Consider the following 26,282-nt stretch of genomic DNA (forward strand, 5'->3'; position numbering starts at 1 on the left):
CACGTTATTTTCTTTTTTGTTGTTATTAATCCTCACCTGAGGATATTTCTTCCATTGATTTTTAGAGAGAGTGGAAGAGAGGGGGAGAGACAGAGAGAGAGAAACATCGATGTGAGACACATCAGCTAGGGCTCACATTATTTTTGGACTGGTGGGGATGCACTAAAGATTCTGGGACTCAACCAAAAGAATATTGAATTGGAGTGCTGTGACATTTTTTTTGTTGATCAAAAGGAGTTAAAGGCTTAAATGTCTGAGAAATTCTTTTTTAAAAGTCTGAGAAACTGCCCTAGTTGGTTTAGCTCAGTGGATAGAGCAGCCGGCAGACTGAGGGCCCTGGGTTGGATTCCCATCAAGGGCACATACCTCAGCTGTAGGCTCAATCCGGGCGCATGTACGAGGCAACCAATCGATGTATCTCTCTCACATCATCAATGTTTCTCTCTGTCTCTCCCCTGCCCTTTCACTCTCTCTACAGATCACTGGAAAACTATTCTCGGGTGAGGGTTACCAACAACAACAAAATTTTTTTTTAAAAGGCTGAGGAACTCTTATCTATCTAGACCAGGGGTCCTCAAACTACGGCCCGCGGACCACACGCAAATACAAATATTGTATTTGTTCCTGTTGTTTTTTTTTTGTTTTTTTTTTTTACTTCAAAATAAGATATGTGCAGTGTGCATAGGAATTTGTTCATAGTTTTTTTTTAAACTATAGTCCGGCCCTCCAACGGTCTGAGGGACAGTGAACTGGCCCCCTGTTTAAAAAGTTTGAGGACCCCTGATCTAGACCAACCTACTAAAAATGTTTACAGTTTAAAAAAGAAACACACACAAAAAAAAGTCCTCCCAAAGTTAACAGAGTATCCACGTCAGAGATCTGGGAAATGGTTCATAGTAGACTTAGATTCTTCTAACCTTTAGTCCGGTTCTGAATACACTATACATTAACTACAGTTAATTAAGAATTATCTGTGACAAGCAGATGTGGCTCAGTTGACTTGTGAGCCAGGAGGTCACATTTACTAGATTCCTGGTCAGGGCACATGCTTGGGTTGTGGGGCGTTCAGGAGGCAGCCAATCGATGTTTCTCATCACTGATGTTTCCATCCCTCTCTCCCTCTCCCTCCCTCTCTCTGAAATATATATATATATATATATATATATATATATATATATATATATATATAGCAAGTGACAAAATACTTTCCTCATTCAATAAAAATCCTTGAAGTACATTGAAACAAAAATTTCATTTTAATACTTGAGTGCTATACTGACAAATATCTGGCTTTGTCTTCCATATTCATACCTAAGAAGAAGACATCTCTTTTTAGCACTTAATAAAGGCTTCTTTTGCCTGACATTATATCACTTAGTATATTTTTGTTCCATAAATTCTATTTTATATCACTTAATATTTACAACAATCTTGTCAGCTCAATGGTTCTGTACCCACTTTGCAGACAAAAAAACCGAGGTTCGGTGGTTAGGTGACTTGTCCATGATAATAAATCAGTGCAATTGGAATTCAACTCAATCTAACTTCAAAGTTCGTTCTACTACACCAAATGCCCACTCCCCGTCCTCGTAAGGAAATAAGACTCTAGGAATTGTCTGCAGAGAAGGAGCAGGGGATGGTTTTCGGATGGTCTCAGCTGTATTTAACCTGTCCAGTAACCTGCAAGTAACAGCTACAGAACAAAAAAAATCGCTATAAAGTCGGTGCACGATTATTAATCATCTTTTGGTGAAAACCTGTTCTCAATTGAACGTTCTGAAAAATAATTTTTCAATTAAAAAAAAAAAAACCTGCTTGGAAAATCGGGGTACTTGTGCCCCCAAGTGGTCAAAAACGGGCCCATCACCAGAGCTCGCTACGAGCTCGATTTGTGCAAGGCCAATCCAGCAACGCGGCAATTTCCCTGCAATTCACCAAAAGCACAGGCGCCCGCCCCCCGCCTAGGGAAGCAACGCGCATGCCCGAGGCTACCACCGCCTGGTGGCGCCACTTCCCCCACATCCATCACACCCGCTCAGCCCGCTCTTTTGAATACCTTTGTCTAATTCCATAAGGGCAGAGTTAGCATCCAGCTCCTGTTCACCATAGCCGGCATCTGCCAAGAAAGACTTAGTTGAGTTTGACGCCATGGCCCCAATAGTTACTGGACTATCCTATTCAGAAATATTGCAAACTCGGCCCCATCACCGCCATCTTCTTCCACCACCTTCTCGCGGATTTTTCCTCCGCGCTCTGTCAAATTGTGGTACGCATGCGCCCTGGTCACCACGCCGTTCGCCAGCACCTCAGCACCGCCCCGCGCAGGCGCCCTGGGAGCTCCAGAACCCCAGGTTCCCGCGGCTGGGAGAAAAGGAGGCGGGGATTCGTAGAGGGAAGTGAGTCGACGGCGCCCGGACGCCGCGGTGAGAGCCAATCAGAGGGCGTGACGTCAGTTTGGCGGGGAGTTTGGTGGCCGGGGCTTACAGTGGCGGGAGTTGGAGGCTATAACTAGTCCTCTTCTCAAGGACCCAAGTTGCGACTTCTGCTGAACCGGTGGCATCTCGACGACTTTCCTCTCCGTTGTGCCTTCCCCCCCGGCCCAGATGCTCTTCAATTCGGTGCTCCGACAGCCCCAGTTTGGCGTCCCGAGACATGGTGAGTAACGGCCCCAACCGCTGCCTGTTGCTGGCGGGATTCGCCTCCCCCGAAACCACACCTCGGACCAAGGCCGAATCCAGTTGTTTCCCAGCTCCAGCCCCGAGTTCTCCTTCGGCCGGACGACTGAAGAGAGCTGCGCTTTCATGTCCTCGGGACACTTTTAATCGGAGTCTCCATTTTTAAAACTAAAATGTAGGCGGGCGGAGGGAGCGAAGTTAACTTAAATGGCCTCCTTTACGGCTTGTGCCTATAGTACACTTTTAGTGGAAAACGCGTGCATGTGCGTGCGTGTGAGCGTGTCTGTGTGTTTCTCGTCAGCTGTGTGAGATCGAGGAGGCTCGTATGCATTGATTAATTTGTTGTGGAATCCTAGTGAGCCCTAATATTTATTATTATAGCACTTCAGCGAATCTGACCCGCTGTTCAGGAACTCCGTCGAGCGGAGAAGACAGAACATCTGCTTCTAGCATGGCCAAGAAGGTTTTTTTTCTCCCTGATTACTTCATATGCATAAACATTTGAAATTATAGAGTGAAAAGTGCCCATAACCACAGACCCCAGAGAATACCACTATTAAATAGATTGAACTATATTTTTCCAACATGTTTTTTCAATGCCAGGGGTAGTATGTATTGGTATTTACAGAGGTGATATCAAAGTGTTTTGTTTTGTTTTTCACTCTAACGGTGTAACTTGGGAATATTTCCCTATTGGTATGCAGAAGTCTCACTTATTCTCTAGAGTTCTTGAGGTTCCTTAAGTTAAAACCTTGGCAGTAAGAATTTTGAGCCCGGGTTTGAGTGCCATCGACCTGAAACTTTCTGATAAGGACGTTACTGCTGGGACTCAGCTTGGATAGAAATGCAGGATAGGTCTTCTTTCTCTTTAAAACCACGTGCGGGGGGGAAAAAGAAAAGAATTTGAGAGGGGAGCTTTTTATATTTAAGGCATAGGTCTAGGACAATGATTTTCAACCGGTGTGCTGCAAAAAAATAAAATAAAATAAAAATTAGAACATGCAATACCTGACTATTTAGTCGGGGCACTGACCTCTTTTCCCTTAGATTGTCAAATAAGGAAATGACAACAGCCAACACAACAATAGCCGTCCGGTGTGAACGAATCAAAATTATACCTTTTTATTTTTTGTCAGATTGGCAAAAAAATACATATTTTGGTGTGCTTCAGAAACTTTCTGACAAGGATGTTACTATCTAGAGTAAGCTTGGATAGAAATGAAATTTCATTCCTTTAAAGAAGGATGAGTCTTCTTTCTCTTTAAAACCACGTGGGGGAAAAATCATGTGGAAAACAAAAAGAAAAGAATCTGAGAAGGGAACTTTTTACATTTAAGGCATAGGTCTAGGATAACGATTTTCAACCGGTGTGCTGCAAAAAAATAAAACTTAAAACATGCGATACCTGACTATTTAGTCAGGGCACTGACCTCTTTTCCCTTAGATTGTCAAGTAAGAAAATGACAACAGCCAACACAACAGTAGCCGTCCGGTGTGAACGAATCAAAATTACACCTTTTTATTTTTTGTCGGATTGGCAAAAAAATATGTATTTTGGTGTGCTGCGGAATTTTAGTAATTAGTTTATGTGTGCCATGAGATGAAAAAGGTTGAAAATTGCTGGTCTTTTAGGAAAAGGATATTGAGAAGGAGACTGGGTAGTCCCTCAACTTTCTGCCACCAACCTAAAACTTTATATCATCCTGACCTACTTCCCTCTTGCATAATATTTTAAATCATACTTTAAATACCCCCTCTTTTTGTCTATCCAGGGACCTTGCGTGAGTAACTTCTCTATCTGTCAGTGGTTAAGAGCTTTGGCTTTGGAGATAAAATGCCTGCGTTCTTTGTTGTTTTTTAATGCCTGAGTTTTAAATCCAGTTCTACTCTTATCTGTGTGACCCGAGGCAAACTCTAGCCTTGATTTTGTAACACATTTTCTCCTAATTCTCCAATTTATCCTCTACATCTTCCTTTCTGTCTCATAAATTCTCATTCATTGTTATGTGTTAGGCTTTGAAATTCATTCATCCTTATATATTATGCACTGAACATGATAGGACCATTTTCTCTTTTCCCCTTCCTGTCAGTGTTCCATCTAGGCCCCCTTTCTCCTCCTATCCATTCCCATTGATGATCAGAGTCTTCACCAGGGCTTCTTCCACTGCCACCTGCAACCTTCCTTTCCCAAGACTGTTACATCCAGTCATAAAAGTTGTATGAGTATCTTTATCCAGATGGTCAGTGCCATAGGCATCTCAAACTCAAATACCTAAACTGAACTGACTTTTCCCCTAAACCTGCTATATTACCTATTTTGGCAGTGGTTCCATTATTTTAAACTAGTCTGCCCAGCCAGAAACCTGAGCTAATCAGAATTTCTCCTTTTTCCTCAAGTTACACATCCAGAAAGTTTCCTTATAATAAGTATCTTGACTCTAACCTTTCTTTCCCCGCTGATTTTGCATCTTCACCATATCTTGGATCTGTTCTATGTTTACCATTCCGTTTCCTTAGTTTGGGCCTTGATACCTTCTGGTCTGGACTATAACAGGTCTCCCAAGTGGCCTCTCTCTAGTTTATTCTCCACATTGTTGCCAATGATATTTCTAAAATAGAAATCTGATTACTCTTCTGTGTATTTTAAAAATTGGTACCTAAAAGTTTTTATCGTATGTTTAAATAAATATAAAGAATTTAATTTCTGGCCATATTATAAATATTGACTTATTTTAAGCTTGAAAATTGGATTGATCACCCTTTTTTTGTAAAAAAAATACATTTGAATTAATATTATCTGTGATTGTAAGGCTCTGTGTGTTAAAAGTTCATCTGGATTGACTTACCATTGCAATTATTAGTTTGCAGTTAATCAAAACAATATATATACATATTTTTTTACAATATATATTTTTAATTTTGATAAGGAATTACTAAGCAAAAAGTTAAAATTTTATTGGAAGTGTATTTTTTCAAGCAATGGATTTGTGTGTTCATTATGCCTTCACTAAAGGGAGTATCTGGTTGTCTCTCATTTGGGGCTCCAAAAGTTTTTACATCTTGGGGTACCGCAAGGTGTAAAATTGGGGCATGGAAATACCTTTCTTTTGAAAGTGGAAGACAGTGATAAAGGGAGAGGAGAAAAAAGCCTCAACCTTTTCAGATGATCACTTTTAGAAATGTTTATACATGGAATTTGAGTATCAGGAAATTGATTCTCTGAAAACTCTCATGTTCTCAGATACTCTTTGAAAAATCTGCATGTAATTTTAAATTGTACATTGGGTAAGTAATAGGCTTTTCAAATGAGTGTTGTGGGGGAAAGCATTACAAGTTCATGCTGGGAACAGCATAACACACTAATCTAAAAGTAGTTTAAGGGTCTGGTCCAAAAATGGAGGGGACTAGTTACTAAGTCGTGTTAGGCCATTTATTAATATTTGGATATTAGTCTGTAGGTTATGAGGCAAAGTTGACAGGAGTCAATGTTTAATTGTAAAGAATTAGATCTCCATAGCATACATATTATCTTCAATTCCACCTAAATTATTTAAGATTCAGTTCTTTTGAATTAGTGTGAAGTCATTAAATTTTTTTGAAAAATCCTAAACCACAAGTGTGCATTTCTATAACTTTTTAAAATATATATTTTTATTGATTTAAAAAATAATAATTCTTTATTGTGGAAAGTATTATGTATGTTCTCCCCCCCCCCCCTTTCACCCCCTCCAGTCCACCCCTCCCACCCCAGGCCTTCAGGACCTTTTGTCTGTGTCCACGGGTTATGCATATATGCATATAAGGTCCTTGGTTGATTACCTCTCACCCACTCTCCCTCCCCTGCCTTCCCTCTGAGATTCCGCACTCTGTTCCATGCTTCCATGTCTCCAATCCACTCCGTTCATCAGTTTATTTTGTTACTTAGATTCCACATGATTGCGATCATGTGATACTTGTCTTTCTCTGACTGACTTATTTCACTTAGCATGATACTCTCCAGATCCCTCCATGCTGTCTCAAAGGGTAAGAGATTCTTTTTTACTGTTGTATAGTATATATTTTTGTTGATTTCAGAGAGGAAGGGAGAGGGGGAGAGAGACATCAATGATGAGAATCATTGATCAGCTGCCTCCTGCACGCCCTCTACTGGGGATTGAGCCCACATCCCGGGCATGTGCCCTTGATCAGAATCAAACTGGGGACCTTTCCATCCACAGGCTGATTGATGCTCTATCCAGTGAGCCAAACCAGCTAGGGACATTTATATAACTTTAGAACAGAAACTTTTGTTTTTAAATTCTTTCTGTGGGTGGATATTTTTTTAGCTCTACAACATAACTAATTACTGTATTCTTTTGGTGGTCTTTAATGGCTAATTTATTTATTTATTTATTTATTTTTATTGCTTAAAGTATTACAAAGGGTATTACATATGTGTCCCTTTTTTTCCCCCTGCCCTTGACAATCCCCTGGCCTCCCCTACCCCCCAGTGTCTTATGTCCATTGGTTAGGCTTATATGCATGCATACAAGTCCTTTGGTTGATCTCTTACCCCCCTCCCTCCTGCCCCCCAACCCTCCCCGGCCTTCCCGCTGCAGTTTGACAATCTGTTTGAGGCAGCTCTGCCTCTGTATCTATTATTATTCAAAAGTTTATAATGGTCTTTATTATCCATGAATGAGTGAGATCATGTGGTATTTTTCCTTCATTGACTGGCTTATTTCACTTAGCATAATGCTCTCCAGTTCCATCCATGCCATCGCAAATGGTAAGAGTTCCTTCTTTTTTACAGCAGCATAGTATCCCATCGTGTAGATGTACCACAGTTTTCTAATCCTTTAATGGCTAATTTATAATGATATCTGACCTTGAGATAAAATCCTCAGGAATAATTACTAAATCTGGATTGAATTTATTTGCCTCCTTTGTTCTGGTTCCCTTAGGTTATCTCTATGAACATGAGGTTATGTCAGGCTTAGCTGTCTTCTCCAGTTTTGTTTTTTAATGAAAAGTGAGAATCGAAAGTACCTTAAAATGTGAGAGTTTGTTAATTATTTAGACAGCTCTCAATATAAAGTATAATTTCATTGTTTCCTCCTATATTTAATAAAGTCTGATTTTAATAACTATTTATTGAATCAATGTTCCTTTTATATATATTTAAAATGTTTTGACCCACATATAAAAATGGTAGATCTTTGAAGATGTTTTACGTTTTAGACTATAGTGCAAATTAGGTTTCTGACCCAAGCAGAGTAAACTCTTCCTCCACCCTGAAATTCTTCCCCTGTCTTGTATATTCAATGAAAACATATTCATCTTTCAAGATTTGTGTTTGATTTCACCTCCTCTAAAGACTTCCCTGACCCTCCTACTATGCCAGGACTAACTGCTTGTACGCTAGGGGTAGGTACATAATGCTTTACTTTAAAATTACTTTAATATACTTCAAGATACTATGACTTGAATTTCAGCACTGGAAAGGAAAAAGGGAGTGAAATTAATAATCAACTTGTGAATATGTTAGTCGCTACAGTAGGCATATTTGACATAAATTATTTCCTTTAATTCTATGACCATTGGATTATGTATGATGCTGCTAGTAACTTATGAGTTTGCAGTAATGTTGCATTAGAACCTCTAAAAACAGTCCCCAAAGGGTTGGAGAAGATCTTTTTTAATGTGTAAAGGCCATTTGTTTTTTTTTGTTTTTTTGCAATCTTAAATGTACTAGCAAGAGTCTCTATTTAGATGAAAAGCCCAAAGACTATACCTTACCAGAATTTGGGAGTGCTCATTCATTCTTTCTTAGGAAAATACCCAAAACTGTGTTATAGAGGATTATAGATAGTGACTGGGTCTATATTAGATATATAAAGCTTTTTAATTAATTTATTTATTTTTAATTATTTATTTTTGGTTGATCCTCACCTGAGGATATTTTTCCATTGATTTTTAGAGAGAGAGACAGACAGAGATAGAGAGAAACATTGATGTGAGAGAGACATCGATTGGTTGCCTCCTGCACGTACCCCGACCAGGGCCGGGGAACCTGCAACCAAGGCAGGTGCCCTTGCTTGGAATCAAATCCGGGACCCTTCAGTCCATGGGCTGACGTTCTAGCCACTGAGCCAGCTAAGGTTTTTTAAAACAAAGAATTATTTCTGTATTTGTTAAAAGTACTAAGATGTGACGATATATTGGATTTCTATAAGGAATTGTATCTTATTTTAGGATGGTCTTCACAATACCCTCTACAGTCCCTTCTAACTGGTTATCAGTGCAACTCTAATGATGAGCACACTTCTTATGGAGAAACAGGAGTCCCAGTTCCTCCTTTTGGATGCACTTTCTCTTCTGGTAAGAAAATTACTGTCTAGCTAGGCTTGGTAAAAAAAAAATAATCTGTTTCACACTTAGAGGAAAAATATACAGAGATACCTCCCTTTCAAAAAAAAGTAAGATAGGTGATAGAGTTTTTCTAAGACTGTTCTTCCTGATTCATGAAATAGACTTTTCTTAATCTCTGTGCATAATTATATATATCCTCTAAAGTAGCTGTTCTCAACCTGCGGGTCGCCAACCTGTGGGTCGCGACCCCTTTGGGGGTCTAACGACCCTTTCACAGGGGTTGCCTAAGACCATCGGAAAACACATATAAATTACATATTGTTTTTGTGATTAATAACTATGCTTTAATTATGTTCAGTTTGTAACAATGAAAATACATCCTGCATATCAGATATTTACATTATGATTCATAACAGTAGCAAAATTACAGTTATGAAGTAGCAACGAAAATAATTTTATGGTTGGGGGGTCACCACAACATGAGGAACTGTACTAAAGGGTCGTGGCATTAGGAAGGTTGAGAACCACTGCTCTAAAGCATAGGACCTTATAGCACTTTTTAAAAAACTAATGTAGGGGAAAAGGTTGCAAAGGTTCAGCCATCATGAAAACTGTTTTGATCTGATTGAATCTATCTTTCTGGAATGCCTTGGGGAACAAAAGAACAGAAATAGAAATACTTTTTACCACTGTTAATATTCTAAAACAGGAAAAGTAAAAGGTTGTGAAAAGGGGATTTTAAACTAATAGACTCAGCCTGCTTGTGGCCTACATCATATACCTTTATTAGCCGTTGGCCAGTACCACTCTTGTTTTGTTTGAGTACCATTCTTTATTCATCTCTCTCTTAAATGAGAGGTTATCTGAAGATAACTTTGGTGGTTTTAAGTCATTTACTGAATTAGAAAATATGGCAAATTTTAAGTAATTTTTAATTCAAATTACCTCTGGACCATATCAGATGCCATTTGGGTAGAATCATCTTCCCTCTTTTCTAACAGATTCTTTGTGTTTACCCAGTAGCTTTCAATTAATCTATGTTATATATAGGTTATATATACTTATATATTTATACATATGTATATAACTTTATAATAAGCTCTAAAATTATGTTACTCTTCATACGTTCTATTCTTTATTTTTTATTTAGCTCCAAATATGAAGCATATACTAGCAGTTGCCAATGAAGAAGGCTTCGTTAGATTATATAACACAGAATCACAAACATATAGAAAGAAGTGTGTTAAAGGTAAGTCTAGGTCAGGGGTGGGCAAACTTTTTGACTCGAGGGCCACAATGGGTTCTTAAACTGGACCGGAGGGTCGGAACAAAAGCATGGTTGGAGTGTTTGTGTGAACTAATATAAATTCAAAGTGAACATCATTACATAAAAGGGTACGGTCTTTTTTTTTTTTTTAGTTTTATTCATTTCAAACGGGCCGGATCTGGCCCACAGGCCGTAGTTTGCCCACGGCTGGTCTAGGTCTAAGGTTTTTGTTTTACCGTTTTAAATTCATATAGCCTCAAGTAAATTATTATTTGACTACATTCCCAATTATATTCATTTCTGATAAAGTCTGTTTAAGGACCAGGCTATTTCTTTCAATAGATTTTAATTATGGCATGACTTTACTGAAAATTAAGAAAAATACATTTTAGGATTAAAATCAGTTCTTTTAAAAAGGTTCAATCTTTTACACTTAATATCATTGGGAGAAACATTGTTTTAAAATACTTATATTGACCAAGCATCTTTCATATATAAGACAAAGTTCTATTGACCTTAAAAAGCTGATAATTTGGAACTAATAAGTCAACTGTTGAAATAACTAAAATAAAACAAAGACTGTAAATGATATAGACTTACAAAGAAAATGCTATAGAAGTCAAAGAGCAAGTCCTCATGTGATAAAGAAGGGGAGGAAAATTTTTTTGAAGGATAGGATATTTGAGTTGGACTGGTATTTAGACCAATGGCGATAGACTAGGATACTCCTGGTGGAGGGAAAAGCATTAGCAAAGCCCTAGAAATATGAAAGAATAGGATATAATAAGGAAATAGGGTGTAATTCGGTTTCATTTGAATGTGGTATGTAGAGAACAGTGAAAGATAAATCTTGTGATAAAGGACAAAGCCTACAAAACCTTGAGGTGTCAAACTAAAGTACTTTAGACTTCAGAGAGCAGGATGAAGATTTTTGAACTGGAAAATGTTTCAGAAAGATTTCATTTTAGAGAATATATTACTAGTCACCTCATGGAAAGGAATTTGATATCAAATGTTAGTTCTATGTAGTAATGGTGGGGATGTTTTGTATTTTATCACTCTTTAAATCTTCCTTCTCCATTGTAATGCTCTTTGGCCAATGGACCTTAGGGTGCTGACCATTGACTTTTTCACTACAGTTTCAAAGTATTTAAACTGCTATTGATATGACTACCCCAGAACATAGTCTAGACATTTCACATTCATCATTTTCTTAATTTAGAATGGATGGCTCACTGGAATGCTGTCTTTGACCTCGCCTGGGTCCCAGGTGAATTTAAACTTGTAAGTGGCTTTCATTTTATTTGGGTCTGAGTAGATAATGGTTAGGGGTTGCTTTATTCAATTGTGATAATATTTTTTAAAGGTTACAGCAGCAGGTGATCAATCGGCCAAATTTTGGGATGTAAAAGCTGGTGAGCTGCTTGGAACTTGCAAAGGTCATCAGTGCAGCCTCAAGTCAGTTGCCTTTTCTAAGTTTGAGAAAGGTAGGTTTGTACCTGTCTTCTTTCATCTCCTCAGCCTTCTTTACAATGGGGTAATAAGAAATTATAATTGTTTCCTCATTTTCTGCTATCAAAGTTGCTATTTTATGTATGTAGATGATTGAGATTCTAATATGACTGAAAACTTAAATGAAATTAAGTTGGGTTTTAGCCTTATTCTTATGGACATTATCTCCAGCTTGTCCCTGAAAATCAAACATTGTCAGGTAATTTTTTTCTATAACCTTGCCAATAAGGTAAAGATATGTTAATAGCTACTATACCTCTATTCAATTCTGGGTGTCCTTTAAAGTCTAAACCCTGTACTGGCCACTGATTTGCCTATTCTGCATATTCATATAAATAGGAACTATATAATATGTGGTCTTTTGTGACTGGCTTCTTTCACTTGGTGTAATGTTTAATCTTATTTTTTTTACCTCAAGTTGAATGATTTCTGTTGCTGTATCTTCAAGTTCACTGACTTTTCCTCTGTTCTCATCATTATGCTCTTAAAGTTATCCAGTGAATTTTGTCATTTCAGAAATTGTTTTCTATTCTAAATTTTCCTTTTTTATAAGCTCTCTCTGCTGAGATTTTTCATCTTTTCAATGTAAATGTCTACTTTACCTCATTTGACATAGTTATATTTGCTTTACAATCTTATCTGATAAAGCAACATGTGAGTTATTTCAAGGTTGGCCTCTGTTGATTTCTTTTCCCTTGAGGATGACTCATTTTTCCAAACTCTTTATATGTCAAATAATTTAGTTATATCCTGGGCATTGTGGATGGTATGTTGGACTCTGGGTTCTGTTATATTGCTTAGGGAAGAGTTGATGTTTTTGTTCTAATGGGCAATTAATTAAGACTCAAGTTACAGACTCAAACCTGCAACAGGGCGGTGGGTTCTATCTCAATTCTGTTCGTTAATTTAAGTCTTAGTTGCAGGCTGCTTTAAGTTTTCCCCTTCATAGATGGTTCAGGGGTCAGCCAGAAACTTATCCTGAGTTAAACACAGAATCAGGCCTTCCCTTGCTCTGGCTTTCCCTAGGGTTTCCCCTTCTCTCTGGCAGCTCTTGTTGCCCAACGTCTCCTTTTCCAGTTTCTCTGGCTTGGAAGATGGCAGGTTTTTCTATTGGCATTTTAGTTGCTTGCCCACTGGCTGCCCTCAAGGTAAAACCACAAAAGACCAGTAACTTAGCCCAAGCCAATCACTTGCTTCAGTTATTGACTCTCCTCCAAAAATTGCATGTTTTTGTTCAGTCTCGATAGAGCCCTCAGGTCATTTTTTATATTTTTTTTCCAGAGTTTAAAAGCTAATGCAAGTGGATTGGTTTGGTAAGTGTACACTCTTCCATACAGAAGCAGAGTTGTTTTGGCTTAATTTTAAAGAATAATACATTGCAGATAAATTGAAGTTCTATGTTTTCTTCTCCAATCCCATTGCCCCCTTCCACCTCTAGAGGCAACCCCTTTCACAAATTTTGTTTGGATCTGTTCCATGGTTTTCTACTGAGACAGTACAACTTGGAGGTTTGGAGTATGGGCTCTGGATTCCTACTGTCAAGAATACCTTTACAAATTACTCGTTCTCTCTGTGCCTTAGTTTTCTCATTTTCCCAGTAAAATGGGAATAATAATACCTACTAATAGGATTAATAACAAGGATTGAGATAATTTATATAAAGCACTTAGGGCAGTGTATAGCACTTAGTAAGCACTCAATATATTTGGTTATTGCTTGTTTATCATTCTTACTATAACTTTACCATATATATAGTGTTTTATGTGGTTTTAAGAAAATTTACACAGGGATTATTCTGTTGAGTTTTTGTTTAATATTTGACATGTGCTTTGAGTTTTTTGTAATTCTTTACCTTCACAACTTTGTTTTCTCTTACTTGTTGTTGAACCATATATTTTTAATTTTTAATCTCTAGCACCAATTATAGAAGCTAGCATATAATAGATACTCTAGGAAACTTAAGTTGTAATGTACATGTCATTGACCAGTTTTTTAATTTCTTGATAAACTATTTCCCCACAGCTGTCTTCTGTACAGGTGGAAGAGATGGCAACATTATGGTTTGGGACACCAGGTGTAACAAAAAAGGTAGTCTAGTTCCATTTTAATTTTGATAAATGTGGCCTGTCCCATACTTCATTGTTTTGAATGAAAGGTTTATTGAATTCATCTGATAACCACTAGGGGGCACAAGTTCATAATCCTTTATTTCTGCTTACTGTTCTAATGCTCATGATCTTAGCGATTGTTGCAAGTATTACCCTCTGTATTTAAATCATATTGTCTTCTGAACTATATTATTTATCTAAATGATTGATGGAATTGAAATTATTAATTCATTGCTCATTGGTAAATGATCTTTTATAATTTTTTTGGCTTTAAAGAATTAGGTTAGATTAAATGTAATTATGCTCACCTTGCCCATTGATGCCATTAAGCAGAAACTAATGATCATCTTCCCTTTTAAAAAAAAAAAGTTATTTTTAGCCCTAACCGGTTTGGCTCAGTGGATAGAGCGTTGGCCTGCAGACTGAAGGGTCCCAGGTTTGATTCTGGTCAAGGGCATGTACCTTGGTTGCACATACATCCCCAGTAGGGGGTGTGTGGGAGGCAGCTGATCGATGTTTCTCTCTTATCGATGTTTCTAACTCTCTATCCTTCTCCCTTCCTCTCTGTAAAAAATCAATAAAATACATTTTTTTAAAAATTATTTTTAACAGACTATTTTATAGAGCAGTTTTAGTTATATAGCAAAATTGAGCAGAAAGTATAGAGCATTCTCTGTGTACTGATATACCCCATCTCACACAGCCTCTTCCACTATCAACATCCACACGAGAGTTAAAAATTTATTACAACTGATGAACCTACATGGATACATCACTATCACCCTAGGTCTATCTGTACTTTACATTAGGGTTCACTCTTAGTATTGTATATTCTATTGGTTTTGACAAGTATAAAATGACATGTATCTACTATTATAGTATCATACAGGATAGTTCACTGCTCAAAAAATACTCTCTACTCCACCTATTAATCCTACCCTTCCCCCAATCCTGGCAACCACTGATTTTTTTATTGTCTTCATGGCTTTGCTTTTTTTTCTTTGATGGTTTTGCCTTTCCCAGAATGTCATAATTACAGTATGTAGCCTTTTCCCATTGGCTTTTCTTAATTAGTAATATGCATTTAAGGTTCTTCTGTGTCTTTTTATGGCGTGGAAGCTCACTTTGTAGCACTGGATAATATGTCATTGTCTGGATGTACCACAGTTTATTCATACATTCAAATACTGAAGCACATCTTGGTTGTTTCCAAATTCTGGCAATTATGAATAAAGCTGCTATAAACATCTGTGTGCTTATTCCTTTTTATCCATTATAATCTCAACACAAAAGATGTAATGTGGTAGCACTGCTGGCTTTGAATTTCAATAATCTAATAAAGAATGTAATTAATCTTGAAATCTTATATATACACTAGAGGCCCGGTGCACAAATTTGTGCACGGGTGGGGTCCCTTGGCCTGGTCGGCCTGATTGGCCTGATCAGCGCCATCTTGCCCAGTCCCAATCAGGGACGATGGGGGCCAGCTAGGCGGGGAAGGACTGTGGGAGGGCTCCAGGGCATGTCTGGCCCTCTCACAGTCCCGATTGGCTGGACCCCAGCAGCAAGCTAACCTACTGGTTGGAGCATCTGCTCCCTGGTGGTCAGTGTGGGTCATAGCAACTGGTTGAGTGATTCAGTCAATCTATCTGTTGGACACTTAGCATATTATGCTTTTATTATATAGGACGTTACATTCAGCATAAGAATAAGTTCTGAAAACTAAATAAATTTCCTCTGAATATCTTTCAGATGGATTTTATAGGCAAGTGAATCAAATCAGTGGTGCTCACAATACCTTAGACAAGCAAACCCCTTCAAAACCTAAGAAGAAACAGAATTCAAAAGGACTTGCTCCTTCTGTGGTAAGGTTTTATAGCTATATACACGTGTGCAGATCTTAACAGTGGGATAGAATCTCATGTTAAGGAATTTGTTGGGCATAAAAATAGCTATAGATTGAGTGAGAATCTTCATTTCCTCTTGATATCAGTGGGTTTTTTGTTAATGCTAATTGATGGTTTTCAAAACCTAGTTTGCAACAGAGGAACCTGGGAAGCATATTAAAAATTCAGCTTCCTAAGCCTCATCTTTAGGGTTTCCATGCACACACTTACCTACAGCATAATGTGATTCACTAGGAAAGGGGCAGTAGTTTGAAGAAGTATATTAAGTACTATGATAGTTTCTGTTGGGAAGGAATCCCTGTTGTTTTCATATAGTACCTTTCTAGTATCTGATAGTCAAAGCTCAGACAATGCCCAGAATACATCTTTTTTCTCACCATTGCTCTTAATGTGTTTACTTTTCTAGTACTCCTGGTCTGTAGGATCCAACTTAATATTTTGGGGGGAGGTATGGTTGTTAAAACAGAACTTAAAATTGCATACCATGAACAGGACACAAGCAAGAATGGGAACTGGCAGGGTTAGCATGAGGTCTTTGGAGGTTAGATGAAGTTAAAATGAGTAATATATTTCAGACATTTAATCAGATTCTGAGCCAAGAAAACCTGTAAACAGCAATTAGGTAAAAAACTCCGTTGAGCACCTTTAAATTTTTCAGAGCATGTAATAACCCATCTTTGATTGGTAGTTCTTTAGATACTTTTATATGATAGTCTAGGTAAAAATCTAGATAGACGGTGATATTTCATAGATGAAACAGGCATGGGAAAGTTAAGTGAATTTCCTAAGGATACACAGCTTATTAGTAGGTCTGATTCTAAGTAGAGTCAGTAGGCTTAAACAAGTTAAATCTTTTAATAACCAATATGTTTCTTAAGTGTAAGTCAAAGTGATTCCTAGCTAAAATTACTTCTTGGTCAGCAAGAAGATTTAGTCTACCTCAGAGTTTGGGAGAAAAAAAAGCCATTTTAGTACCAGGTCTCTTGATGGTGAAGATTGTGCTGTCCAAAATAGGATTTACTCCTTTTTTTTCTTCTTTGTGTATTAGGATTCCCAGCAGAGTGTTACTGTGGTCCTCTTTCAAGATGAGAATACGTTAGTCTCAGCAGGAGCTGTGGATGGGTAAGAGCTTTATTTCTTGGTTCTTTTGATAAGGTCTCTTTCATGAACTGTGATGGGGAAGTCACCTAGTCCCATTATAATTGAATATGTGCACTTTTAACTTTCCAACATAGTGAATACCCAGCTGAGAAGAGGACCTGCAGATCACACTGAAAATATCTAGTTAGGACTCTTGCTCAAATAATTAAGTGAGATAATACATGTGTCACACTTAGCACATTTTCTAGCACATATGAGCAATATTGGCTGCTCCTATTATAGAGAAGCTGGATAGGTAGCTTGTTTATGCAGTATAATTTAGTCAGTAATTCTTATTTAAGAAGTAAAATTGCTAGTATCTTAGATTTTATCTTCTCATGGTTTAGTAATAACCTAAAAGAAAAGACCTGATTTGGGGCATTTCTGGGAGTGCTCTAACTAGAATAATAGTAAGTCCTGATGACTTTCAATTCACATACCTGCCATCCATGATTAGTCTGAATTTTTAGCTTCAGATAATTTTGTGGTACTTCTTGATTGGTTGCTTTGTTCAAATATAACTTATTTGAGTATAGGGACTCTTTCATTCTTTTTTTTTTAAAGCATGTAGCATAGTGTCTAATACTTATTATTATTTTTTAATATATTTTATTGATTTCTTACAGAGAGGAAGGGAGAGAAATAGAGAGTGAGAAACATTGATGAGAGAGAAACATCGATCAGCTGCCTCCTGCACACCCCCTACTGGGGATGTGCCCGCAACCAAGGTACATGCCCTTGATTGGAATCAAACCTGGGACCCTTCAGTCCGAAGGCTGACGCTCTATCCATTGAGCCAAACCAGTCAGGGCGGGACTCTTTCTTTTGTAAGCCCCTGTCTTTGTCCCCTTATTTACTCATTATATCTCTCAAGACATCCTTCAAAAAACAATTTAGCCTGGCCGGTGTGGCTCAGTGGTTGAGTGTCAACCTATGAACCAGGAGGTCATGGTTCGATTCCTGGTCAGGGCGCATGCCGGGGTTTCAGGCTTGATCCCCAGTAGCAGGCATGCAGGAGGCAGCCGATCAATAATTCTCTTTCATCATTTATGTTTCTATTTCTCTCTCCTGCTCCCTTCCTCTCTGAAATCAATGAAAATATATTTTTTGAAAAACAATTTAAGAAGATCATGACTTTTAGGATTTCCATTGTGTTTGTTGTCCTCTGGACACTAAAACTTTTTATTTTGTGGACCAAAGTCTCCTGAGGCACAAATGAAGCATTATCTAAAGGTTATCAGTTGTGCTTGTGAATGGATGTGAGAGCTTGCTCTGTTTGTTTCCAAGGATTCTGCCCTGCTACAAGCTTGTGTTTAAGACAATAATCACAATTGATGAAATGAAAAAATACTTTATTTCACAGGAAAATTTGTTTAGATTACTCAAGGAGTTACATATAGAGATATAACCTTATGGACAAAGTTTGTTACTTATGCTGTCAAAGGTTACATGCAGAGTGTTAAAAGCTTAGGAAATGGTTGTTGTTTTTTTCTGCAAACAATGAAACAATGACTATCAGCAGCTACCCTCATCTTCCTTTTCCGCTCCCTTGATGTAAACTCAAGGTAACCCATTACTGGGTCAGATCACATCTGTTTCCGTTATGCCAGAATTGTAAGCCTGATACTAGAAAAAACAGTATGAGACATTTCATTCTGTTTCCCAATGAGATAACCTAATTGTACCTGGTTCATGTGCCAGAGGTGTTAGATTAAAAGTCATTTTACGTTCAATATAGTTGAAACTGGTTGGGGTTGGAGAAGGACTATCAAATAATTATTTATCTCTTTACATTGATTTTTAGGGTAATTAAAATATGGGATTTACGTAAGAATTATACTGCTTATCGACAAGAACCTATAGCATCCAAGTATTTCCCGTACCCAGGTAGCAGCACTCGAAAATTAGGTAAGCCTTTTTATAGACTGTAGGACTTTTTGGAAGGACTTTTCGGGGAGTGTAAGTTTTTGTTAAAATTTCAAAATAAATATGCTAGTTTTCAGCAACATAGACTTGGAAAACTCTAATATATGTGGTTCTGTCTTTTTGAAGTTCAAAAAATAAAAACAAGAATATTTTTGGTTTGCATATATTTTGGAGAAAATGAATTTTAGTGATTCTTTTTGTAAAATGATCATTTGGCCTCAGCATTTTTATCTCATTTCTATTCATTGTCACCAGTCATGCTAACTAGAGTTTCCTTTTTCCAGGCTACTCCAGTCTGATTTTGGATTCCACTGGCTCTACTTTATTTGCTAACTGCACAGATGACAACATCTACATGTTTAATATGACTGGATTAAAGACTTCTCCTGGTAAGATCTTAGTCATTCAAGTTCTTACCCAGAAAACTAATACAGTCTTTTTTGTTAATGATAATTTGATGTTGGTTCTTTTCTAAGCCATATTTATTATTAAGACATATGAGAATTTTAGAATCTTTGATTAGTTCTACTGATGAATTATCTTGTGGGACAGAGAAGGATGTTCTGCTCAGGTTTTGTTCTGTTTGGGGGTTGTTCATTAAATTAGTGGGCTGAGTTTTTTAATCCCCCACAATAATTCTTACCAGCCTTCTCAATATTGGACAATTGCTTCTTTTATGTTTTCCTTATCCTCACGTGTTTTATACTTCAAGAAAATTAAAAGTAAAATCTGATATTTAAAGCTGATAAATAACATTTTTAAAAAGAAACCAGTTTCTCAATTATACACTAAGAGGGTTATTTGGGTTACATAATTTCTAGAACATTATTAATTGCTTAAGCAAGCTACATATTAGTAACCTGCTTTTTCTTACAGACTTTGAATTCTATAACCAATCCCCATATCTACCCAGTGCCCACTAAAGTAAGATGTGCTAATAAATAAATCTCAAAATAGTATACACTATGCAGGGCTCTTAACAGAAGTTTCCAAAGACTGCCCCCAAAGCCGTTACTAGGATTTCATATCTGTAACAGCATTACAGTTGGTATTTCCAATGCTCTGAAATAGGTCTAAACAAGGACAAGAATATTTGGAAAGGAAAGAGTTTTTGTAACTAATTTTGCTATTTTCCTGAATGGAATTCGAATTTAGACAACTTCTAATTTAGTTATCATTTTGTTATTTATACTGTGGCATGAAAAGAAACCTTGAGTTCAGATTATCCTTCTATGATCAAACAGATATGTCCAAGGCCACTTTACTAACAATTTAGCAACCTTTTTTACTGTGTTCCTAAAATAACTTAATTGGCTGTCACAAATAGAATGATACAGATATAGATATTATGTTTCTTTAAAATTGAGTGACAGATGTGTGTATGCATGGCACATATGGTAATTGCTTGCTTTTTTCAAAACTTCAGAAAGGGTCTTGGGCTCAATACTTGTTCTCCCATACTTTTTTAAAAATTATTATTATTTTAAATATATTTCTATTGATTTTAGAGGGAGAGGAAGGGAGAGGGATAGAAAAATAGAAACATCAATGGGAAAGAAACATCCATGATCGACTGTTACCTGCACACCCCCTACTGGGGATTGAGCCCACAACCTGGGCATGCGCCCCAGTTGGGAATCGAACCAGTGACCTCTTGGTTCATAGTTCAAAGCTCAATCACTTAGCAACACTGGCCAGGCTACTCTCCCATACTTTTAATTTACAATATTTTATTATACTAAGTGATATTTATAAGGATGACTCTGAAGTACTTTAGTGAGGCATTTTAAGAGCCCAAATCATCAAAGAAAAATTAAATTGACCCCAATATAGGTTTTAGAAGGATTTTTTGCATGGTTTGAAACATTAATAGTGTACTTTATGCTAGCCTTTCTTACACCAGCAGAGGGCAATAAATTCTTATAGGTTTAGTGGGAAATTTGGTCTGTAGCAGTGGTTCTCAACCTATTAATGCACAATCCTTTAATACAGTTCCTCATGTTGTGGTGACCCCCAATTTCATTGTTACAAATTGAACATAATTAAAGCATAGTGATTAATCACAAAAACAATATGTAATTATATATGTGTTTTCCAGTGGTCTTAGGCGACCCCTGTGAAAGGGTTGTTCAACCCCCAAAGGGGTCGCGACCCACAGGTTGAGAACCGCTGGTCTGTAGTGTTCTATTCATAGTTTAGAGCTGAAAAAGATGAACAGTTACAGTTTTAAAGTTGTATTCTGAATAAAGGAGCCTGTTTATTTTGTGGGAATTTATTTCTTGTTAGGGAGGTTATTAGGCTGATTTTTTTTTTCCCCAAGGGGATTTTATTGGCTTCCATAAAGTCGGTCTTAGTTCCTTAAAACTGTCTGGTCATATCTGAATGTATGCATGTCTCTCTCCAATATGACATTTTAGTCAAATCCTTGGTAATATAGCCAATGTTTCCAATTGTGTCCTGTTACAAAGAGAACAGATTCTTAGAGAATGTATGTAAATAACTATATTGCATGAAAATAAGAATACTCACTAAGATTTTCCAAATTTTGTAGGGATCAGGTAGGAAGAAAAAGACAACTTTCAATTTTGCTTAGAAAGGTATAGTTTACCAAATTGCTATGGGTCATAGGTAGGTCAGGAGGGAAAAAACATGTCCTTATATCTGAAAAACAAAGATTAAAGAACCAATAATATTTCAAATAAAAAATCATGAATATTATCATCTTCATTAGTTCATTTAGTCTCATGTAGTTCTTGTTGATCTTGATCTTTTGTTAGCAGTTTTATGAAGCCATCAATTTCTCCATTAGAAATCTATATATTCTTACTAATTCAATAGCATGATCTGAAAGATATTAGAACCTTGTATTCCAAAGTACTTTCATGAATCTCTTTGAAGATAAAACACATTTTGCAAAAGCATCAGAGTGAAACAATGACTGTAAGTGACAAAAGACTTAAGATATCATGGTTAAAGATCTGATTACCATGCAGTTGACAGGGAAATTTGCTTATTTCTGTAGCACACATTTTAAAGTGCAACTAGAGCTGCACTTTCCCAGTAGAATTATGACTGATAAAACCAGGATATTGTTTTAGAAATTACATGTAATTTTTAGAACATTTTTTATATTAATATTCACTAATCCAATATAACTTAAGAAGGCTTACTTAGCATAACTTATTTGGCAATGTTTCCTATATAATTTAACATGCCAAATAAGCCTAATTAGTTTAATATCTTCCTTTTTATAAAAAGAGAACAAATCTTTTGAAATGTTTTAGAGACCCTCTGAAAAATTAGTTGAAATAAAAAGATTTCATTTAGAATTTGATTACGGGAAGTTTGTCAAAACTTAAAAGTTTTTAAAATAATCAAATAGGATCACAGGTCACTGTGAAACAATACTTAGCTATTAATTTAACCGTAATGACAAAGATTTTGCAGGCAAATTCGGAAAGTTAAATACTTATAAGTAAAACTTAGCTCTTATAATAAAAAAATCTGATAAAACATAGGAGATTATTTAGATAAAACATAAAATTCCTACTTTTTAGGTAGATTATTCAAAGGTAAAAAAAAAAAAAAAAAAAGCCATTCGTAATCTCTTTATCAAGAGCAGACCAAACGTCCAATAACACTTCGTTCTTTTAACAGGGAAAATTGAATTCTAATTTTGCATCAGCTTACTTTTGATATTAAAACATTTACTTAATTAAATTTTATCTATATGTTAGCCAGCTTGACCACGCATAAAACTCTTTTCTTTTTTTATTTATTTCAGAGAGGGAGGGAGAGGGAGAGATAGAAATATCATTGATGAAAGAGAATCATTGATCGGCTTCCTCCTGCATGCCCCCTAGTGGGGATCAAACCAACAACCCGGGACCTTTCAGTCCACAGACCAACGATCTGTCCAGTGAACCAAACCAACTAGGGCAAATTATTTTCTTAAGATTCCTTTCTCACAAACCTTCTATAATTTTCTTTTTTACATTGAAATTTTGCCCTATGCTTTTTCCTCTCTTTTTTTAAACCAGGCTTTAAGATAAAATTACTTTCTTTTCCCTTAACAAAATATATCTTCATTTCTTATACCATTTTTCTTTTTCAACTGAAAACATAAATCTTATTTTTCTTGCATACTAGGATGTTTCCCTTATTTTAGTAACTTTAACTACATATGTTAATTAGAATTTTCAACCCTTAGAAGCCTTAATTTCTAGTGAAAAATAAGAAGTAAGCAATTGTGGACTGTTATAACAGTGTTTTTTGTTAGCAAACTGTGAACCCATTCCATAATTTATAGAAACGTATTTGTTCATAGTATAGTCTTTTACTAAAGCACAGAAACATAGTTCACTAATAGACCCAAACATAGTAGATCTATAATATGTGTAGCTGAAATGATTCATATCCTGCTTAACTTCACAGTGAAAGTGCTTAATGTAGAGAGTATTTGATATGTAGGCTTTTTCTTGAAAAGGTATATGTAGAAAAGTATTTTTCTAGTTTTATTCTAGCAAAAGGAAGGGATTTCTGTGAGCACTAAGGGAAGCTGTTTTACTGTGCTGTGTCCTGGAGTTTACCATTAAAAGGGTCACCCAAGCAGAGTCATGGAGTTATTTGGTTATTAATGATTGTTGGCACATCCTATGCAATATACCTAAATTAAATTATGGTACCAGATAAAGTTATAGATGGATATGGAGCTTATGTATCATCCATTATCCTGTGTAATCAATAAATGATATACTATCCTCTTGAATGACAACTGTATAAGTTTCTTAATTATTTATTTCCTTCTGTTAGAAGATTGGAGTGGAAATTTGTTTCCTGCCTAAATGCTTTCTTAAATTCTCCAAAACATTTTTTTTTCTTTTATTTTCTAATGTTCTGATGCTGGAGACTTCAAATTTTGGTCTCCATAGGTTACATGAACCTATCAAGCACATTATGCTAGACTGGATTACTTGCCCTTGTATCATGTACAGTGAGAAGTCTAAAACTAAAGGCTTAACCTGACCTAGTTGGAGTATCTTACATATGAACATATAGTTTGCCACAATAGCAACTTTTATTCTTCAGCCTATTTCAAGTGCTAGGTTAAAAAGATTCCCTCATCCCAGATAAGCTACCCATAAATCTTAACTCTTTTTACTGATTTTTACCTATTCATGCAACAAATGTTTGAAGGTCTACTCTATTCAAAGCACTGTAAGGATAGTGAGGAAAGAGTAAGATAGGAAATTTATCCTCAATAGATCAAAAGTCTAAGAGAAAGAAAGATCAGTGTGTTATATAATGGGGAAGGCCATGCCTTGAGGTAGGTAGAGAGGGTCTATAAAGGCACTTAACTGAAAGATTAGACAGTGGCTCTATTTTTGTTCTTTAAGAATGTTTTTCACTACTTCCCTTTAGTCAGCTCCATACCGAGTATTTGGGTTCAAATCATGAGATTGGATCTAATATAATAATGTAATTTCCTTTATTTTCTGACATTGTCCAGTTTTGGTGAATATAGCTTGACCATCTGTTTCAGTAGTCAAAACACTCATTTTTTTTTCCCATTTGGCAGTGGCTGTCTTCAATGGACATCAGAACTCTACCTTTTATATTAAATCCAGTCTTAGTCCAGATGACCAGTTTTTAATTAGTGGCTCAAGTGATGAAGCTGCCTATATCTGGAAGGTAAGTTGCTCAATTTCCCCCACAAATGTGAAAATAAAGTATTCTTGCAAATACTTCTTTTTTTCCAAGATGAGGTAAGTTTATTGTAAACACATAAATGATTAACCTTTTCTACTTCAGATGTTTAGTAAAAGTTGCTTCTTGCCTTTTAATATAGCCAAAACTTCACTCTGTTGTCACAAAATACATCACACTTTCATGGCCAGAGCTTCTCAGAAATTGGCAATCTGTATCCTCCTATAGTTTCAGATTATCCAGAAATTGAGAATTCAGAAAACTGGGAAGAACTTTCATTACTTCATCCTGCTTCCTGGAAAAACATACTTGGCTGCTTTTCTGCCCTTTGTTTTCAAACTCTCATTCAACATACATGGAGTATTTTAATCTTTAGGATTCAGTCTATACCCAAATCAGCCATAGAACCTTGCACAAAATACTCAATATTTGTATAGTAATTGTGTTCCTTACTCTCTTCCTAAAAATGATTTAATCTTCAGGCTACTAAAATAAACGTGGCTTAATAGCATTATTTAAATTTTTTTGGTTTTACAGATTTCTCATTTCTGCTACACAAACATATACATATAAACTAGTATATTACTTTTAAAATATGTGGTTCTAAAATGACTACTGTAAGCTAGGAAATTTAAAGCTATTCATTTGAAGTCCAATGGAGAAAATTGAAATGTTACACTCAAATAGCACTTGCTGACCACTGAAAAGTGGCTCTTGTAACAATTAATTATAGAAATGTCTGGGAATTCAAGAGAGAAGAGCATTGAGGCATTGTTTTCCTAGGGCTAGAAATTAATTATCTCCTAGGTTGCCCTGAAATTTCATAAATGTCCTTGACATTGGTGAATTGAATGATCAGAGTTCATACATTTTGGGTTTTAGAGTCATAATGTCTAAAACTTTATAGGTCCATGCCAACCTCTAGGAAGTCATTATCTTTTTTCTTTTAATACAGTGCTAGAATCTTTCAGGTATGAAGCATAAATCTTCAGCTAAATTTCATATGATATTGGGGGGAGTACTAAAAATGATTTTTCTATATATATAGAGTTGCAAAGATGCAAACACTACCTTATCAAAAGCTTTCAGTAACAATATCCTAGATGGTCACATGGTGGAGATATTGTTCTGTCCAAGATGCTTTTGTATTTGGCTTGTCTCTTTTTCTATAATATATTTCTTTTATTTGTTGTATTTTTTAAAAAATATATTTTATTGATTTTTTACAGAGAGGAAGGGAGAGGGATAGAGAGTTAGAAACATCGATGAGAGAGAAACATCAATCAGCTGCCTCCTGCACACTCCCTACTAGGGATGTGCCCACAACCAAGGTACATGCCCTTGACCGGAATCGAACCTGGGACCCTTGAGTCCACAGGCCGACGCTCTATCCACTGAGCCAAACCGGTTAGGGCTATTTGTTGTATTTTTAAGTGAAAATTTGTTTATGAAACATAAATTTGAGACCCCCATCTTGTGATAAAAGTTTTCACCTAGCTTCTTATCTATAAAACTTTTCAGAAGAGCTTTAAACTTCAACAATATGTGTCACTAGCACTAATATTTCTGTCTTATATTTTAAATTTTGAGTTTCAGATTAGGTCTTATGTGTCTTATTGTACTATCTTTTGGTTTTTCCTTTCACCTTCCCTCCTTACCTACATTTTTTCCTCTAACTTTGGCTCCCAAC

At 36.4% G+C, this 26,282-nt stretch overlaps 2 protein-coding genes across 13 annotated transcripts in view; one reads left to right on the forward strand and one right to left on the reverse strand.

Annotated features, from left to right (window-relative positions):
- INTS7 (integrator complex subunit 7) overlaps positions 1–2,268 on the reverse strand; it is a 45,269-nt gene extending 43,001 nt beyond the window's left edge. Inside the window, exon 1 of the mRNA XM_036344125.1 lies at positions 2,057–2,268. Within this exon, the coding sequence (XP_036200018.1) occupies positions 2,057–2,150 (94 nt within the window). The 5' untranslated portion in view covers positions 2,151–2,268. The remainder of the gene's footprint in view (positions 1–2,056) is intronic.
- A 320-nt stretch (positions 2,269–2,588) lies between these two features.
- Positions 2,589–26,282, forward strand: part of DTL (denticleless E3 ubiquitin protein ligase homolog) — a 67,498-nt gene continuing 43,804 nt past the window's right edge. For 7 of the 12 annotated variants that reach the window (XR_004973286.1, XR_004973289.1, XR_004973290.1 and 4 more), the window contains exons 1-10: positions 8,890–9,035; positions 10,177–10,275; positions 11,516–11,577; positions 11,660–11,780; positions 13,828–13,893; positions 15,666–15,778; positions 16,869–16,942; positions 18,765–18,868; positions 19,171–19,275; positions 24,465–24,577. Coding sequence is in view for 8 of the 12 variants with exons in the window: in XM_036343462.1 (XP_036199355.1) it covers positions 10,185–10,275; positions 11,516–11,577; positions 11,660–11,780; positions 13,828–13,893; positions 15,666–15,778; positions 16,869–16,942; positions 18,765–18,868; positions 19,171–19,275; positions 24,465–24,577 (849 nt within the window). In the remaining 4 variants the exon portion in view is untranslated. Of the gene's footprint in view, positions 2,656–8,889; positions 9,036–10,176; positions 10,276–11,515; positions 11,578–11,659; positions 11,781–13,086; positions 13,119–13,243; positions 13,321–13,827; positions 13,894–15,665; positions 15,779–16,868; positions 16,943–18,764; positions 18,869–19,170; positions 19,276–24,464; positions 24,578–26,282 lie in introns of those variants that run through there. The other 5 variants (XM_036343468.1, XM_036343464.1, XM_036343466.1 and 2 more) reach the window with 5 other exon arrangements.

Source organism: Myotis myotis, unplaced genomic scaffold (assembly GCF_014108235.1).
Source record: "Myotis myotis isolate mMyoMyo1 unplaced genomic scaffold, mMyoMyo1.p scaffold_m19_p_18, whole genome shotgun sequence".
In the NCBI taxonomy this organism is placed as follows: domain Eukaryota; kingdom Metazoa; phylum Chordata; class Mammalia; order Chiroptera; family Vespertilionidae; genus Myotis; species Myotis myotis.